This window comes from Ochotona princeps, chromosome 26 (assembly GCF_030435755.1).
Source record: "Ochotona princeps isolate mOchPri1 chromosome 26, mOchPri1.hap1, whole genome shotgun sequence".
Classification (NCBI taxonomy): domain Eukaryota; kingdom Metazoa; phylum Chordata; class Mammalia; order Lagomorpha; family Ochotonidae; genus Ochotona; species Ochotona princeps.
In genome coordinates this window covers 18,593,017-18,607,897 of record NC_080857.1, presented here as the reverse complement: position 1 = coordinate 18,607,897, position 14,881 = coordinate 18,593,017, and the positions used below count along the sequence as shown (strand labels likewise).

General features: G+C 47.6%; 1 protein-coding gene across 2 annotated transcripts in view; it reads right to left on the bottom strand.

Annotated features, from left to right (window-relative positions):
• Positions 1-9,415: 9,415 nt before the first annotated feature.
• The window catches only part of AREL1 (apoptosis resistant E3 ubiquitin protein ligase 1), a 42,284-nt gene continuing 36,818 nt past the window's right edge, over positions 9,416-14,881 (bottom strand). For both annotated transcript variants that reach the window (XM_004584396.2, XM_058655622.1), the window contains 5 exons: positions 12,419-12,548; positions 12,274-12,332; positions 10,299-10,388; positions 9,736-9,911; positions 9,416-9,628 (listed from right to left, as the gene is read on the bottom strand). In XM_004584396.2, coding sequence (XP_004584453.2) covers positions 9,526-9,628; positions 9,736-9,911; positions 10,299-10,388; positions 12,274-12,332; positions 12,419-12,548 — 558 coding nt within the window. In that variant the 3' untranslated portion in view covers positions 9,416-9,525. The remainder of the gene's footprint in view (positions 9,629-9,735; positions 9,912-10,298; positions 10,389-12,273; positions 12,333-12,418; positions 12,549-14,881) is intronic.

Below are 14,881 nucleotides of genomic sequence, written 5' to 3'. Positions count from 1 at the left end.
CTGGCCCAAGGCCTTGGGATCCTGCATGCACATGGGAGACCCAGATAAGGATCCTGGCTCCTGGCTTCAAATCAACTCAGTTCCAGCCATTGCAACCATTTGGGAAGTGAAACAGTGGATGGAAGATTTTTCTGATTCTCCTCTCTGTAACTCCGCCTTACCAATGAAAATAAACAAATTTTGGGCCCAGTGCAATGGCTCAATCACTAAATATTCACCTTGCAAGGATCCCATAAGTGTGCGTTCCAGGTGCTCCAGTTCTCATACAGCTTACTGCTTGTGGCCTAGGAAAGCAGTAGAGGATGTCCCAAAGCTTTGGAACTCACATAGGAGACCCAGGAGAAGCTCCTGGCTCCTGGGTCTGAATCAACTCAGCTTCAGCCATTGTAGCCATTTGGGGAGTGAACCAGTAAGACAGATCTTTCTGTCTCTCCTTCTCTCTGTAAATATGCTTTTCCAATAAAAGATAAATAAATCTTTCTAAAAAATAAAAGTTTATTACTCTAACACACATCTGTGTCCAATGCCAGGAGTCAAGAGTTTGCCTTGAGTCTCCGCGTGGGTGCAGGGTCCCAAAGCTTTGGGCCATCTTCTGCTGCTTTCGCAGGCCACAAGCAAGGAGCTGGATGGGAAGCAGAGCAGCCAGAACACAAACTTGTGCCCATATGGGTTGCTGGCAGTTGAAGGTGGAGGATTAGCCTGTTCAGCCAAGACACAGACTCTCTCAATAACTAACTTGGACAGTACTATATTGACTATCACAGTGGAAGATCATCTCAACCTCACTGACTTGATCAGCCTTGCCAAGTTATTTTGCCTGATGAGACATGAAAAAAATGGAGAAACATTAAAAGTTAAAAGTGTTTGCTCTTCTTGCTATTTCCTAAAATTTTTTTATCTTTAATATTGCTTACATAGTTGAGAGGGATGCATGCCCTTGTGAGCCTGTTAGGGTTTGGATGGGGGGAGTCACTGTATAGAGGAAGGTGAGTGGAACAAAAATTTCAGTTCTTTTTGTTTTTATTGCTGAACACTAGTCATTGTCTTACCGGGTTCCTGCATTTTGACCTCACTGCCCCAAACTCCACTCCTTCCTGAGGTTGTGTGAGATAAGGTGCCAGGGGCAGCATCACACCTAAACCCCTCATCGCACGTGCAGCCTTGGATGAATTACTCCTTTGTGCATCAGCTGTCTCATTTGTAAAATGGCAATATTGAGTGTCTGGCATATAGATGGATGGAAAATTTGAATCAATAGAAGTATATATCGTTATTACAAGAACCCTGACATCTCCTTAAAGTTCCCAGTATTTCTCCTTGGAGTGTCTTCTGTCACTTAGAATGAATTGGGATTTCAGGGCAAGTGCTAGGGAAACTCAGAATTCCTCTCGCTGAGCCGCTGAGGCTGCCATGAGGGAGGGCTGGCACTGGCTGTGGTTCTTCTCCTGGCCACCTTCAGTTCCAGGCTGGTTGTCACTGCTGACTCACCGTGTGTGCAGCTGCTGGCGGGGGAGGTGTTTACTGCCTCGTTAGTGCCTCTCTGCTCCCTGTGGGCACTGACTGCCACAGCTCCCTGTCCTGCTCAGAGCTACCCCAAACAGTTCCTGTGAGAGCCCAAAGATTTCCCTGCCTGTTGCCCATTGCCGCTCTTGGTTGCTTCTTCTTTCCTTAGTTTTGGGGGATAGAGATTTATGTTTCAAAAGAACAGATCACACAATCCCATGCTTACTCGTGCAGCACCTGAAACTGAAACTGGAGTTGCTTCTTAGCCCAGAGACCTTCTCGTCTCCTCCTTCCCCCACACCTGCGGACCGGCCCCTGGGCTTTGCCACCCACGGTTTGGTATAGGAATTGGGAAAGAAGGCAAGGACCCAAATGTGAATCAGATGTTTGGGACGATGAGTTAAGTTGGGGTGGAGACAATAGGAGGGACATGGACCCTGCTAGAACTGCTTGTTGCTCTGACCTGCTGCCAAAGCTGAGAAAAATAGAGGGACTGTTCCCGGTTAAATACCCGGCTGTGGCCCGTGCCAAACTTTCCTGGGCCTCACTCCTGAGTCCCTGGCTCTGCTTCCAAAGTTCTCCGCATCCTTGTGCCAGCCATCATCTCGGCCTCCCTTTCCCACCATGCCAAGCCCCTAAGCCCAGCCTTACCCCCAAAAGTCAGGACTGGAATTTTGCTTTTACTCCCTCCATAGCTAATCCACAGTGACATTTTTGGAGCCAAAGCTCAAGATGTGGTCTGACAAGGGTTTTGTGCTGATCCCGGCTGTAAGAGGCCGTCTGGGGGACCTTGCTGGGACATGCCAAGGCTACAGCATGTCCATGGTTCAGAGAGGCAACTGGTCAGAACCCCTAACACCAGAGCTGTGGCGCGGTACTGACTGCCCCACCCCCACTCCAGACAGCTCCAGAGCCTGCCAGGATCCAACACTTTTGTCTACACAGGCTATGGTATCAACAGGTGGTGGATCAACAGAACCCACAAGTTTAAATCTGTTGCTAGGATTTCTCAAGGAAACACAAGCTGGCATCACAGTGAATCAGGTTTCACAGGACAAACTCCTCTGGGACAGGCAGCCCAAAGGTAGAGCTGGTTTTCCTCAAGGTCATGGCCCAACCCCAAGGCCCACCCAGTGGTGATCCAGTTCAGAAGCTTGAGGAATCAACTTCAGAATCAGTCTAGAGCCTGGGGAGCCGCACACAACAGAGGAGACCAGCCACTTCACTGTCCTGGGTTTGATTAACTCTCAGAGAAACTGGAGCCAGCTCTGTGATTCCACCCACAGCGGTCACAACCAACACACTTCATGGCTTGCTCATTGAGCTGATTTGCTTCTTCATGCCCTGGGCTTCCAGGGTTTTCCGGGCTGTGGTAGCATTCTCTTTCCTCGGTTGCCCCCTGGTCATCCTGACTCTCGTATAGAACTTGTGACCACTATTGGTGTTGGAGATGCCTCCCTCTGCAGATCCGCTCAAGATTTTCATTTCATTCACTGAGCTGCAGGCTCCTGGCCAGTTCCCCACTGCCAAAGTCAACACCTCCGGTCTGCTTTGTCTGGAAGGGCAGGTTTAAAGGCGTGTGTGTGTGTGTATGTGTGTGCGTGTGTGTAAAGGGGAGGTCGGGAGGCCCTCAGCTCCCTTTCCAGACCCATCCCAGGACTTGCTCAGGGGATGACCTATTTATAGCACAAGGGGCTTGCTCCTGGGGTGTCGTGATCTGAAAGCCATCTTTAACAAGGGTTCTTTCTCTTCTGAAAGTCAATGGCAAGAGTCAACTTCTCTCCTTTTGTGTAAGCAGCTAGACAAATTTCACTGGCAGCTGTTACTCTACAATATGGAACGTTTAGAAATGCATAGACATGCTTCTCCTTCAACGCGAGACAGGAGGAAGTTAGATGATGTGGGAGTGGGCACAGTGGCCAAACTCCGGGGAAAAGAGATCACCCCTCTATCTCCCCGCAGAACTACGACTTGATCGGAGTCAGGGATCACATTCTCTTTTAAATATTTATCTGAAAGGCAGTTAGACAGAGAGAGGGAAAGAGGGTGAACCAGTCACTTGTTCACTCCCCAGTTGGTTGGTCAAAACTGGGAAGCTGGGACTCCATCAGAGTCCCCCATGTGGGACCCCCATGCAGGAACCCAAGCACCCAGGTCATCCTTTGCTACCTTTCCCAGGCATATTAGCAGAGAGCTCAACCGGGACTGGAACCGGTGCTCAGATGGGATGCCAGTGTCACAGGAGGCAATTTAACCCAGTGCACAAGATCGGCCACAGGGATCACATTCTATCTTAAATGTCCCAGGCTGCCTGCACAATACCCACTGCACAGGAAATGTTGGTCAGAAATGAGATTCACAGAGCCAGAGAAAAGAGGGAGGCCTTACACCTAGTAATAGAACAGAAAGACCAGGTTGGGCCCGGCGGCGTGGCCTAGTGGCTAAAGTCCTCGCCTTGAAAGCCCCGGGATCCCATATGGGCACTGGTTCTAGTCCCAGCAGCTCCACTTCCCATCCAGCTCCCTGCTTGTGGCCTGGGAAGGCAGTTGAGGACGGCCCAATGCATTGGGACACTGCACCCGCATGGGAGACCTGGAAGAGGTTCCTGGTTCCCAGCTTCGGATCGGCGCGCACCGGCCCGTTGCGGCTCACTTGGGGAGTGAATCATCGGACGGAAGATCTTCCTCTCTGTCTCTCCTCCTCTCTGTATATCTGACTTTGTAATAAAAAAAAAAATAATAAATCTTAAAAAAAAAAAAAAAAAAAACCAGGTTTACTGGCTAGGGTTGAGTGGGGAAGTCCATCTATAGGAAGTGACAAGGCAACTTGGCAGTAGGCCTCGGTCCAGGACTTGGGAGACCTAGCACCAAATGACAGCCATCTACCCTTCCTCTTACGCATTCTGTTTTCAAAGTAACACAAAATCCATCAAAGGCTCTCCAGCTGGCTTGCAACACTCTGCTAATGGGCAAACAGGAATGTCTTGGCTGCTCCTTGCTGTGGAGTTCCGAAAGGGAGAGCTGTGGGGCTGTAATGAATAGGAAGATCAGGATTCCTTCACGTGTCAGTCCGTCCTGCAGGTGAGGTGGGGGGTGTCCAAACAGTGACTTCATCTTAGAGGCACTGCTTCTCAACCTGGAGGAGACACTGTGCTCACAGCCTCAACACAACCACAGACAGTCTTGTTGCAAAGGGGTGGAAGGGAGGGAGGAGTGTCTCCTTCTAACTCTGGCATTCTCGAAAATGTCTGCTTTCCCAGTGAGATATCCACCAGGAATTTGGCTTATGCCAAACAGTGCTGTTTCGTTTAAGGAGAGTTTACAGACAAAAGATTTATGCAAATGAGTCTTGCTCTGCAGACCTAGTTACCAGAAACATCAGGGGATTGTGTGGCTCATCTGCCTCCATTCTCATTACTTTATTTGCAGGTGACCCATGGATTCTCTGCTCAAGGAGGAATAGTAAACTTTGGGCCTTTTTCCTTTAGTTCAGTCCTCAAGGGGAGCATGCATTCTCTAAACTTAGAAGTCACTTCAAGTCGTTAGTATCCTATAGAACTCTCTTCAAGAGAGATTTTTAAGCAACTACTACTTGCTTTACTTCTTAAAAGCTGCCTTCTCTGGGTACACGGCGTCTTTCCTCCTTAAGCCCCAAATCTGAGAGACTGAGGGTAAACCAAGGTAAACCACGGCTCATCTCTCACAGCACCAAGGAACGCGAGGCCGACTCAGTGAGCACTGGTGGCCCAGCATCTGGGCTGTGTCTAAACTAATCTATGAGAGACAAACCAGAAATGTGGAGCTTGGGCTCTGACATCAAACAGACCCACATTCAAGTGCAGCCCCAGCACTCGGCAGCTCAGGAAGCCTGGCGGTGATTTAGGGTCACTGTGTCTCAGCTGTGTCCTGTATAGAATGCAGAAAGCACACCCATTTTATAGAGTCCCTGTGAATAGGAGACAATACGTATCAATACTCTTGGCATACAGGAGAGAGAAAAAAAAAGCAGCCTTGTGTGGGAGGGTGTCGGGGGTAGTTATGATGATTCTGTTTCAATTAAAGACTCAAAGGCACTGGGCTATCACATAACAGGCCTGCCAGCCACTCTGGTCATTTGAGTCACACACAGGTCAGGCAGAAAGCTCTTCTCCCTAAATGTTAGAGGGTGGCGTACTGAATACCCATTCTCTCTAGCCCAGATAAAGCAAGCTGGCAAAAGAACCATCACAGCCCTTGAGATTTCCCTACCAGTCCATCATTCTACTGCCCTAAATTGCCTATCCTCAATCCATAGTCTCCTGCTGTGGAAATTACCAGGCCCGAAGCCATGGTCAATTTATTATGACACATACACAGCATATATGAAAAATCGTCAGTGGCTTTCTCATTCCTGGTCAATTTTCCCGGTTATATAATAGCATCAATTTGCAGGCCTGGAAACTGATCCTGAATGCTTGTCTCCTCCAATGGTTAAACTACAGGAATGAAAAATAACAGCTTCCAGCCCATTGATCACATGGCTTCGGACCCTGTGTGGATCCCATCCCTGCAGATTGACACGAGACTGCCCAAGGGCATCTTCTAGGGGCAAGAGAAGCCTGTGTTGTGGGGGTAGCGGGGGAGGGATGGTGGTGTCTGAGGTCCAAGGCCCTTATGTCTAAGGCACAAGAGGCAAGCAGGCTCCTGTCATGAGAAAGGGCCACCTGGTCAAGGACATGAGGCTGACACAAGAAATGCTTGTGCCCATTCATCCTTTCTGTTCCTAAGACAGGGTATCTAGTGCAGTCTGTTGTACCTGAGGACTCAAGGCAAGCCAAAGGGAGAGGCAAGAAAAGCTAAGGTTCACAATGAGCTGAGAGAATGATGCACTCTCAAAACAATGTTTTCAACCTAAAATTCCAGCTCACTAGATTAGGAGGCAAGCAGTAACAATCTGTATTTTAAAAAAAAAAAAAAATTGAAAGGAGTCTCGGATTTGATTTTTCCAGACCAGGAACCAAAAGCCAAACACCATGACCACCTTTGGGAGGAAGTCAGGGTCCCTGGACTTGTCCTTCTAGGTTCACATCAGAAGCCTGGTATCTCTGACAAGCTCACCACTGGCTGCATTGGCACTTCTGCCACCAGACTCTTGAGCAGCATTTCTGTCTGCCATCCCTAAAGCCCTTACAGGAGAGCAGGAGTTTGTGTCAGGAAACCCATGTGTGACTACAAGAGCAAGCTGATAACTGTGGTTACTTCTGCAAGGTAGGTGGCTTACTTCCCTTGTCTAGTTTCTCCTCTTCCAATTTTTGTACTGATCTTGTGTGGTCAGAGGACCTCTGAGGACAGCCAGCCTCTGCTCCTGCCCTGCTGGTTTCTTCTTCAGCAGCTGAACACAAGTTTGTGTCTGTCCCCCTGCAGGGCCACCAGGGAGGGTGAGGGTGCTGGGCCTGCCTGGCCCCGAGAGCTCACAGTGAAAGCGGAAAGAGCACGCCCTACAGACGGGCCAGTGCTTCCACCAGCTGGAGCCAACAACCCCTCATTTCAGAGATGTTCCTGCAGAAGTGGTAAAAGCTGAATATTTTCCCTGTCCATCTTCAATTTAAGTCCTGAATCCAGTTACAGCAGACACTTGCTCCGAAGCTCTCTTAAACCATTTATTTATTTACTTAACAAAATATTTACATCATATGTTGCAATCATCTGGTCCTTTCACCTGGCCTGATGAATTGCAGCCGGGCTTGGTCTCTGCTGGATTCCTGGAAACATGTCAAACATTCCCCTTGGAGTTCACCTGACGCTTGGTCTCCTTCAAAGACACTGAAAGGCTGGGAGACAGCTGCTCCCCTCTCTTCTGTCCCCGCCCCCACCAAGTACCTGGGCCACAAGGGCATAATTTACAGAACTGGCCAAAATTAGAAACATGAAACACGAATAGAACATTGCCCAAGAAATAACACACCTTCCAGTACCAAAGCAGAATTAGGAAAAAAAGTAAAAGGAAAGGCTGAAAAGAACAAAGACAGTTCGAACAGAGTTTGAGGGTGGAGAACAGCATCTGAAGAACAGAAAGCCATACCAGTGCCAAAGGGCCTTGTGAAACAAAGATGCTGGGTTCAGAGGAGCCCCACGGGATGGAGCTGCCCCAGGGGGGCTGCAGGGGTGCTGACGACGCTGCAAAGCAGTGCTATGACTAGATCTGCAGGTGACAGGCCCAGCCAAGAAAATCAACTCTGTCTCCAGAAACAATTTCTGGAGAGCTGCTGGGATGGAAAACGCAAACTCCAAGAGAGAAACGATGGCCAAAACCAGCAGAGCCAGCCCACACGTGCCCCCTGGCCAGGACCATCTCGTCTGTGCCAGAGGGGCGGTGGCATGTTTCCCACGGTGAGGGTTAAACTTCTTTGTACATATTTCCATGGGAAAGATTTGGGCAAGCAGCAGCACCTTGTCCAGGTCCCTGAGGAAAGCAGTGACTGTGTGGCATGGAGGATCCTGGGGTGTAGAGCCCTGATGCTAGATCCTGGACCCCAAGGACAACGAGTAAGGTCAGCACCCACGCTGGGAAAGGACGAATGAGAACTGCGCAGGAGTGAGGCCAGACAGGAACCATGGTGCTCCAAAGGGCTTCACGCTCACACTTGCCAGGAAGAAGGGGGCTCAGACATGCTTCCAGGAGGCTGAGGCATTGCCACAGTCCTGCCCTGTCTTAGAACTCTGTGTTTGCTGGTTTTGGCAGTAGGAATGGCTTGGAATATTCTCAAAGTTGACATCCCACTGGGAATGGTAGCTTGCAGCAAAACCTTCTTGACAGAAATTAGGGGAAATCGATGAGTCTTGAGTACTGACACTGTTCTTATTCAAATGGCAATGAGTAAGGATGTTGTCACCTTCAAAGAGACAGCAGCAGGTTCTGTCCAATCATCATGCAACAGTGAACCTAACAATTTTCTCCCTCCTTGGTAAGGGATGGAGCCCAGCAGACATATGGAAAGGGTGAGCTTTTCGCTATCTAATCCCCAGTGTTCCAACACGTGGGCGTTGTTCCTTGCCTCAGTGTTCCAGGCAGAGAACCCAGAATTGTTGGCATGTTATTCTTATTTTGTCAATCCTGTGCAGTAAGATCTTCTTCAGGAGAATCCTAAAGACACCCCAGGCTCCCAGGAGGCTGCATGGCTGAGGGTCGGCAGCCCAGCCCAGCCACACCTCCGTGCAAAGAACACATTCAGGAAAGAGTGCCCTCCAGCCAGCAGGCTCCTCCCCAAGCCCTCTCTCTCGAAGCAAGCACCGTACTCGGCACTGCTGCAGTCCAGCTGTCCCTCACGTGCTTCTCTCTGTTTGCTTTTCTCACTGGCTCCAACTCAAGAAAAAGCTGAGAGAGTTCTTCTTCTTTATGGATTAATGATCGTTTCCAGAAATGCCTGCAGGGAAAGTGCCTTTTCCAGTTCTTACACTACAAAAACAGATCAGTCTGTGCCATCTGTCCTCATTAGAACTGATCTGGTGCCACAGCTACGCCTGCCATTGTGCAGGGGGTCTAACCCACAGACTGCTCATGCGGACCACTTTCCATCCTGGGCTTCTCCTGGATCCTGTCAAGAAGGGGCAACACTATCCCTGAGAAGGTCTCATGTACCAGTCTGGTCAAGTCACAAGGGGGCTGGAGCGAGACGGAGAGACTTCAGGCTCTCTGCACACCAGCTTCCCCACATAGCTGAGCCCTGTGTGTCACATCTCACAGCTACTGAGGCAGCTCCAGCTACTGAGATCTCCAAAGGACCAAACGAAACAAGAGCAGCACGATCCTCTTTCCATGACTCACAGGAGCTCAGATTCCGTACCGGGCCACAGCGGCCTGTGGTGAGTTTGGGCAGGGAGGGGTGAGGTCAGAAGGAGGCTTGTAAGTGACACACTCCTGCAGACACAGGGGAACAGGTGGCATCTCCTCGCCTAGAGTTATGAGTGTTAGGGTCTACAGTCATGAAGTCTCTTAGCATGCACCAGTGAGCGCATGGGAGCTGAGTGGGAGGCAGCAGAGTGCTCAGAGCATGCCGAAGCCCTCGCAGCCCTCGCTGATGGCGAGCTGCAGCATCCTGTGTACCTCTTCATATGAGTCATATGTCGGGAGGCACAGCTGGTTAAAACTGGAAAGGCAAGGGGAGACGTGATTAACTCACATTACCAGGAACACAGGCATGGCCTGAGAAGGCAACCCCCCTCTGGGGCACACATCAGGCAGCCAGATACCTACCACGTGTGTGCAGTGGGGAGCGTGCTGTGGGTTGGAGCAGCAATGATCTGAAATGAAGGACAGAGGGCGGCAAAGCCTCCAGGTGGCAGCTGAGAAGAGCCTGTTGTGAACTGAAGTAGCCGGGCCAACTCCTCCTGGGTCAGACTGGACACCACAGTCCAAAACCACCTCATGACCTGGCAGGGAGAATTCAAGGGAAGAATCATACCCGATCCCAGGAGCCTAGGATCTGAGCCCCAGGACAGAAACTGGACACCCTCAGTTACAGTCCTCCACAGACAGGGGAAGGAAGAGTTTGGACTGACACCATGTTCATACATTTATGAGGTCCTAACAGCAGTCACTGACTCCTTAGCTCTACTTTTTCACACTTCCAGCCTACTGCTCGCATGGCAGTCAGCATACCAGCCCGGACAGACCAGGGCTCCCTTCTGCCAGGACAACCATGGCTCTTCCCCATAAGCATCATTTTTTCTTAGCCAACATGTTTATGTCTTTGTTTTCTTCTGAAGCTTCTTCCTTTTTATAGTGGACTAAATCCACCTGGAAGAAGGGCTACTCACCTTTTCTCTGAAATGCCATGAACCACCAACAACCACGGCATGGGCTTTGAAGTCAGACACGCTGATGTCTCCAGTCCCACACATCAGCAGCTGAAAAAAGGTCAGGCGTTACTAGGACATTAGAGGGACAAAAGCCCACTGGAAAGTCAAAATCACCTATGTTAACATGAAAAAGGCAAAATACCTCCTTGGGAAAATCAACTGCAATAAATGACTCCGAACTAGTGTGGAGAAAAAGATCACACAGCCTTGTAAAAACACACAAGTGCAGATGCATGTGGCCTGATCAATACCAGACCTACTGGGTCAGAATCTCTAGGGACAGACCACGTACTTGTATAGTTTTGAATAAATTCCCAGGGTTCTCTGCTGGGCACCCCTAATTAAGATCTACTACTAAGGCTTCTTTTTTCAATGAAACAAAGGACAAGAAAGGAACCAAATGTTTTCTGGTAGTTTGCTCTGGACATAGCATGCAAACACCAAGGAGCAGAGGCCAACTCTGCCCTTTGATGAAGACCCCAGCTTACTGATGGATCTGTCAGACCAATCTTTGCTTTTCTCTGGGACCCTGCCTTCGTTTGCAAATTGAAACTTTTACTACCTTCCCTAGCTCTGTCCCTACTTGATCAGATAAATTAAAGACTATGCCAAAACATGAGAACATTAATGACATCAGAGCCCTGGACATTTTGTTGATGTCCTAACTTGGTTCAGGATCCAGCATGTTACTCAGCAGACTGGTCCAATAGCTATAAAGAATGATGCGTCCTAATCAAGAGACAAGAAAAGCCCAAAGTATGCCTCAGGAGTCTTGGCATCCTCACCAAGAACTTGCTCAGTCAATGAGTAACCAAGAGCAGGACGCGGAACAACTGTCAGAGCCTGCATCTCCATTCCCTTCCTTTCCACTCCCTTCTGCAACCTGGTGCAGGGGCTCTGCTCCAGGCAGACACACTCAGCCAGTAGCAATTCCTCAAGCCCAAAGACAACAGCCAGTTGTTAGGCCTATCAGAAACTGCACAGGGTCTGCAAATCAGAGCTCAATAAAGCTGCTTGAAACTTATTTAAAAAAAAAAAAAAGCTGAACTGAGATGTGGAGAATTCATTTCATTCAGGTTTCATACTTGAAGGGAAGGAACATGACAAAAATTGTACAAGACTTTGATTCTTGTTCCTGAAGTAAGTTCAGTTACTAACAATCATGCATGGTCATGTTAAACTACTTCCCCCATTTTAAAAAAATCCCTCTTTACATCTTACAAAATCACACTCTTCACAAAATCCAAAAGAACTTAAAACTAGTATCCTGCACCATTTGTGCCATATGTGAACAGCATGTAAAAGCAAACTGGTACTTTTTTTGCCCACATCTTATGTGGACTCCAGTTTTGTTAATTACAGAATAGTATTCACCATCCTTAGTTGTTTCAGGATCTGAAATAAGTATATATGTGCTACCAATAATCAATGTGTGTGTCTGCATATTCACATACAGAGTACTGTGATCTAAAACTCTGCAGTATGGTGGCATTTTTTAATTTGTCTCCTCACTAGCCCCAGGAGGGCTAAAACCATCTTATTTCTGCTACCTCCTCACAGCCAGGACACTCACAATGCAAAGGAGGCATTCAAAAGGTACCTGAACAAATACTTCCTTAATATCTTAGCATCCCAGGAAGGCTGTACATGGTATTAACAGTCTTCAGAGCACAACTAAATCCATACTATTCAATGAATAAGTATTATTTATATTCATAAAAAAAATAGCTATCTGCTACTCACTAATTTTCACATTCTAGTTTTTCAAAAACTGAAGAAAGGGTCAAAAAATATGAAAGAGTGACAAAAGTGAAACTGACATTTGCAGAAAGGGCTTTCTAACTGTATCTTATAACAAAAGGGACAACAAGCTGGTTTGGGAATGGGAGCAGTGCACTGAAACACAGTGCCAACAACAGGGCTCTGCACATACCTCCAGCTCATTCTCATCAAAAATAGCCAACAGGTTTTCAGGGACCAACTCATTCAGGCCTGAAACAAAGCAGCCAGTTAAAGCCATGCTCCTAACAGAATTATAGGTAGTGTGACCTCACAGATAAGAGTAGATACAATCTCACCTTTTAGGAAATGCTCCACTTCCTCTTTCACTTGACTGGCCAGCCTATACTGGGCCAGCAAATTTAAATAGAAGATTTTATTCGCATTGGTGACTGGTGTTTGAGCTCCACCTGTCATGAGCTCTACCACCTGAAACAGGAGGCACAAAGACAAGCAGGGGTTATGGATGCAAATTTCTAAGATTATAACTTCCTAGGATGTTGCACAAACAGAAGCATTAGTAACTTTTGTGTCTACTAAAAGTTCCTGATGGGCATTCATCTGTTCGACACACTTTGGCTTATTTTGCTACTATACTTTTGGGTTCATACCAAGATTGCTATATTTTACTAGCTTTTGTTTGGTTTTACATATAATCAACTATTTATTTATTTATTTGAAAACCAGAGTTCTTTCATCTGCTGGTTCACTCCCCAAATGGCAGCAATTGTTGGGACTGGGCCAGACTAAAGCCAGGAGCCAGGAACTCCATATGGGTCTCCTACATGGATCTCAGGTGGAGGGCCAGATTAAAGCCAGGACACTAGAACTCCATTAAAGTCTCACATGACCTCATGGTCATCTTCCAGCCCGTTCCCAGGAAGCTGGGTCAAAAGTAGAGCAGCCAGGACTTGAAATGGGGCTCATTTAGGATGTCGGAATCACAGGTGGCAACTTCTCACATGCTGCACCTCAACACCAGCCCCGACTTGCTCCTATTTCTGAAGTGGAGATCTAGGTGTGGTCTTCTCTGACCTAGCCAAGTAGTGGGAATGAAACAAGAAGATACTTTAATCTACAATTCAGACTTCTACTGATCTCTTCTCTGAGACAACTGAGAAAAAACAAAGCCACATAAAAGATATCTTTTTATAGTCTCAGGAATTCCAAGACTAGAAAGTTGTTTCTGCACATTCTTCTACCCCTAATGTGAATCAATGGAAAGGAGCCAAGACCTGAAACTTAGAGATCAATTATATTCCCAGCCCTGATGCTAACTTATTCTACAACATCAGTCACTTAGTCATTTGCACCCCTCATTTTCTGCTCTGCAAAGAAAAAATTGAAAAGCTATATAAACTCTCAGATAGAATTAGCATCTCTTTCAGAGACAGTTCCTAAGGGAATTCTGAGGAAGCCCTGAAGTACAGTTTAAAACCACCACCCTGTGGTCCACACAGACATACATACTTCCCTATGTAAAAAATAAAATAAATTTATTCCAAAAAATACATGCACATGTGACCAAGGTTGTCTCCATAGGTGAATGAAGGTCTCCTTCAAATTAAAAATTCACATTTTAAAATCCTGAAAACACAACAGGAACAACATGTTCCTCCACAGCAGGGCTTCTCAATGGATTCAGAATGTGGCTCCTCCTACACCTATGCTGAACTCTGCCTATTTATCTCATGTACTCATTTCTATCTAGTAGTCCAGGAGGTCAACCCACATTGAGTATCCATATTGAAGCCATTGAAAGTGAGCACTCCTCTGGACCAGTGTTCTGCTGGCACGAGCTGCCTTGCTGTGCTGCAGCAGGAAGCAGGCTCTGGTTCCACGTGCACGAAGGCCAACACCAGGATCCTCACCATTGTTCAAGCGATATCTCAAGATAGCCCTTGTGGCACTAGTGGTCACATTTTTTTTACATTGCTTTTTATGGTATATTCATGCATTCTTGCAAATCTACCTCATCATTATAGTTTGTTATTGTCTATCCCACAAGTTAAACAGAAGCACATCTGCCCCAGAAAAACCAGTGGCCAATAACTTCTCATGCAGATTTAATTTACACAGGCACTGTACCAAAACAGGAAGCTTCTGCATCAACAATGCAATGCTTCTAAGTCTTGCCTGTGCAGTGATGCTTTATTATGGCTCAATTCTTTTCTCACTGGGAAGTAGGAATGGCAGGATAGATGGGCATGTGTTTTCTGTTCCCACTCAGGTCATCAAAGACTGGAATGTGAGATGCTAAAATTACACTGTTCAGTATGTATGGCAACCACTAGACAAGTAAAGTTATCAAATTAATTTAAAAAGGGCCAGACATTTGGTACAAAGATTAAGTCACAGTTGGGGACACCCACATTCCATATCGTAAGAAGAGTATCTGAGTCAGCATCCCACTCCACTTGTATTCTAACTTCTCTGCTAACAAACATGCCAGCAGGCAGGAAGTGATGGTTTAAGTACTTGGGCCCCATGAAGGAGACCCAGATTGAGTTCCTGGCTCTTGCCTTCAGCCTGGCCCAGCCCCTGGCTCTTTCAGGTATTTGAGAAATGAACATATAGAAGACTGACCTCGGGCACGGCGGCATGGCCTAGTGGCTAAAGTCCTCGCCTTGAACGCGCCAGGATCCCATATGGGTGCCAGTTCTAATCCCAGCAGCTCCACTTCCCATCCCGCTCCCTGCTTGTGGCCTGGGAAGGCAGTCGAGCACGGCCCAAAGCCTTGGGGCCCTGCACCCACGTGGGAG